Source organism: Podarcis vaucheri, assembly GCF_965113315.1.
Source record: "Podarcis vaucheri genome assembly, chromosome: 8".
NCBI classification, from domain to species: Eukaryota; Metazoa; Chordata; class Lepidosauria; order Squamata; family Lacertidae; genus Podarcis; species Podarcis vaucheri.
Window position 1 is genome coordinate 16200505 of NC_138766.1, and position 2683 is coordinate 16203187.

The following is a 2683-nucleotide window of genomic DNA, read 5'->3' on the forward strand; positions in this document are numbered from 1 at the left end:
CCGCCGCCGCGGGGAAGCCTCTCCGAGCGGAGGAGAAGCGCGGTCGCCCTCGCGCCACAGCAGAACCCTCCGCTTCTTTAGCCCGGACGGGGCAAGAACGCGGGAACGCTTCTTCGCGCGCTTTTTCCTCCTCCCTCTTCGCCAGGCGCAGGTGGCGGCGGCGGCGGCGGCGGCGGCGTTTCGCTGAGGGAGAGAGAGAAAAGAGCGCAGCCGCCTTGCTCGCTTTCCCGCCTGCCCGCCCCAGCCCGGCCTCTGGAGCAGCGGCGGCGGCGGCGGCACCAGGCGCGCGCGCTCCTGCTAGCGAAGGGAGGAGAAGGGAGCGCGGCGGCGGCGGCAGCTGCCACAGTATCTTCTCCAGCGGCGGAAGGTTGCCAAGCTGAGGTGGCCGCACTACAGAGAGAGCGCCGCTGCCGAGTCCGTGGAGAGAGGAAGCGGGAGGTGGTGCTGAGGAGGGAGAGAGAGAGAGAGCGCGAGCGAGCCAGACGTCGAGCTTCTTCTCCCTCTGACAGAAGCGAGAGCGAGCGGGAGAGGCTCAGAGAGAGCGAGAGAGAGGCTGCCTCTCGGAGCCACGCAGTGTATGAAGGAGCCCGCCTCGGAGCCCGTTTCGCGGCGAAAGAGGGAGGCGGCGGGAAGGGCGACGGCGACGGCCAGGCAGGATGCTGCAATTGGGCAAGGTCAGGACCTTGCACTGAAGAAGCCCGCGGGGCGCCGCAGCCACCTCCCTCCTCCCCGCCTTGAGGATTTGCCTTTTGTTGTTGGTGGTATATGCTCGGGAAACAGCAAGCAGGGGCGACGGCGTTGGGTGAGTCGGGCCAGTGCCATCATGGATGGTGCCCAGGTTACCCCCCCCCCTTTCCCCCTGTGCGGAGAGGGGCTGCTGCTGCCTCTGGGTGGAGGAGGGGCCCGCACTGCAAAGGTCTCCCCCTCCCCTCCCTCCCCCTCTTTGTGTCCAGATGGGGTGTCCTCGATTGCCTGGGATTTATTTATTTTTTTAAAAAAAAACACCACCACCACCCCAAAACGCGTCGTATTTATGATCCTTTTCCTTCTGGAGAGCGAGCGAGCCGGCAAAGGTGGGCTATTTCTGCCTGCCTGCCTCGCCGTCGCTTTCCCCACCCCCTTCCTTCCTCGGCTCCTCGATGGCTTATGTAGGGCATCGGCAGCGACTCGCCTTCCCCGCAACAAGACACTCGTTAGAGCAGGGAAGTCGTCAAGATCTGCCGGGGAAGGGGGCGAAGGAGGCGAGCGGGGAAGATGGGAAATAGACCCCTCGCTTCCATTTAGCCTCGCACTGCTGTGGACCCTGATTTTCGTGGCTTGTGTGTGCGCGCGCGCTCTCGCTCGCGGAGGCGCGCGCAGAATCAACTGGAAATACTTAGTCATACATCCATATCTGCTGGTGGTTCTGCGTTGCAAAGAGAGGGGCGACCCACCCCCTCCTCCACACCCCCATTTCGTTATCTTTTAGGGGCCCGGAATAGTGTGATGCTGCTACTTGGCTGCTTAGGCAGATGCGCCTCTCCACGTTGGAAGAGGATTGGGGTGGTGGCGGCGGCGGTGGTTCCTTTTTGTTTAGCATCCTTGTCTGCCAAAGGGCTTTCTTGAGATTTGGCTGATTTATAATTAATGGCTGAAAGGAAAGATGCCTCTCTCGCTCGATCCATTTCCTCCCCCTGTGCTGGTGCGTAATGTGCTTGCATCGATCGCTTCTAACCTAGCCTCCTCGGCGAGGCGAGTCGCCACAGAGGAGGTGCAGCAGACGCGAGACAGTAAATGGTGGTGCACAGATTCGGCTTTTGCTGGGAATGTTGGGGGTGGGGAGCTTCCCCCGAACGGGTTGCATTAGAAGCTGGGCAAAGTTTGTGTGTGTGTGAGAGAGATATCCCCTGCGAAGAGTGTCCTGCCCATCGCTCTTGCACATATAGCCGTTTAATGCATGCTTTCATTGCAAAGGGCGTGACTTCTTTTGGTGGCGAAATGTGCGGGCAACCTTAGCAGTTAATCTCTTCCAGGAAACTTAGCAGTATCTTACTATAGATGATTGGGAAAAGATTGATAGGCCTGTTACGAAACGGCCAGCTATTAACTTTTATGAACTGCGGGGATTGGTATTTACAAATACTTCCGAAGACAGCACCGGGGGAAGTGTATGGACAGCATCGGGGGAAGTGAAACTTTTAGACCTCGTTCATGATCTGCATACATCATATAAATAAATGATGTGTGTGACGTAATGCAGCTTGGTGCAGATCTAATTCTTAGCAAGACGTACATTGTTGTAGGGAACTTCCACTGGCAAGCAAGAATACAATGCAACCCATGAGGAACAAAAGATTTTATCAGTGTGGAGGGTGAAAATATCTTCTAGGCAACGTTTTTAGTAGAAAGGAAGGTTCACAGTCATGCCCCAACTACTTTCTAACAGCTCTGTGCAGAGAATATAGGGGTTGATTGGTTGTTTGCAGTTGTGGTGAGAGACTGTCTGGGAGGATGGATGCATTTCGGATTTCTCCGAAATTAGGTTAGCGCCTTTATACAATTTACAGTCACCTTGCAGGCTCTTGAGTCCCCTAATGGTCTTTGGGAACATGCATGGATCTTCTTAGCTGATTTGCCAAATTGGAAAGCATGTGATGTTTGTAGTAAATCATCTAAGCCTTTGTAACTGATTCTTTGGACATTT

At 56.1% G+C, this 2683-nt stretch overlaps 1 protein-coding gene across 6 annotated transcripts in view; it reads left to right on the top strand.

Moving 5' to 3' along the window:
* Window positions 1-291: 291 nt before the first annotated feature.
* The window catches only part of CTNND2 (catenin delta 2), a 529021-nt gene continuing 526629 nt past the window's right edge, over window positions 292-2683 (top strand). For 3 of the 6 annotated variants that reach the window (XM_082234191.1, XM_082234190.1, XM_082234189.1), the window contains exon 1: window positions 293-802. In XM_082234191.1, the coding sequence (XP_082090317.1) occupies window positions 766-802 (37 nt within the window). In that variant the 5' untranslated portion in view covers window positions 293-765. Of the gene's footprint in view, window positions 803-2683 lie in introns of all 6 variants that reach the window. The other 3 variants (XM_082234188.1, XM_082234192.1, XM_082234193.1) reach the window with 3 other exon arrangements.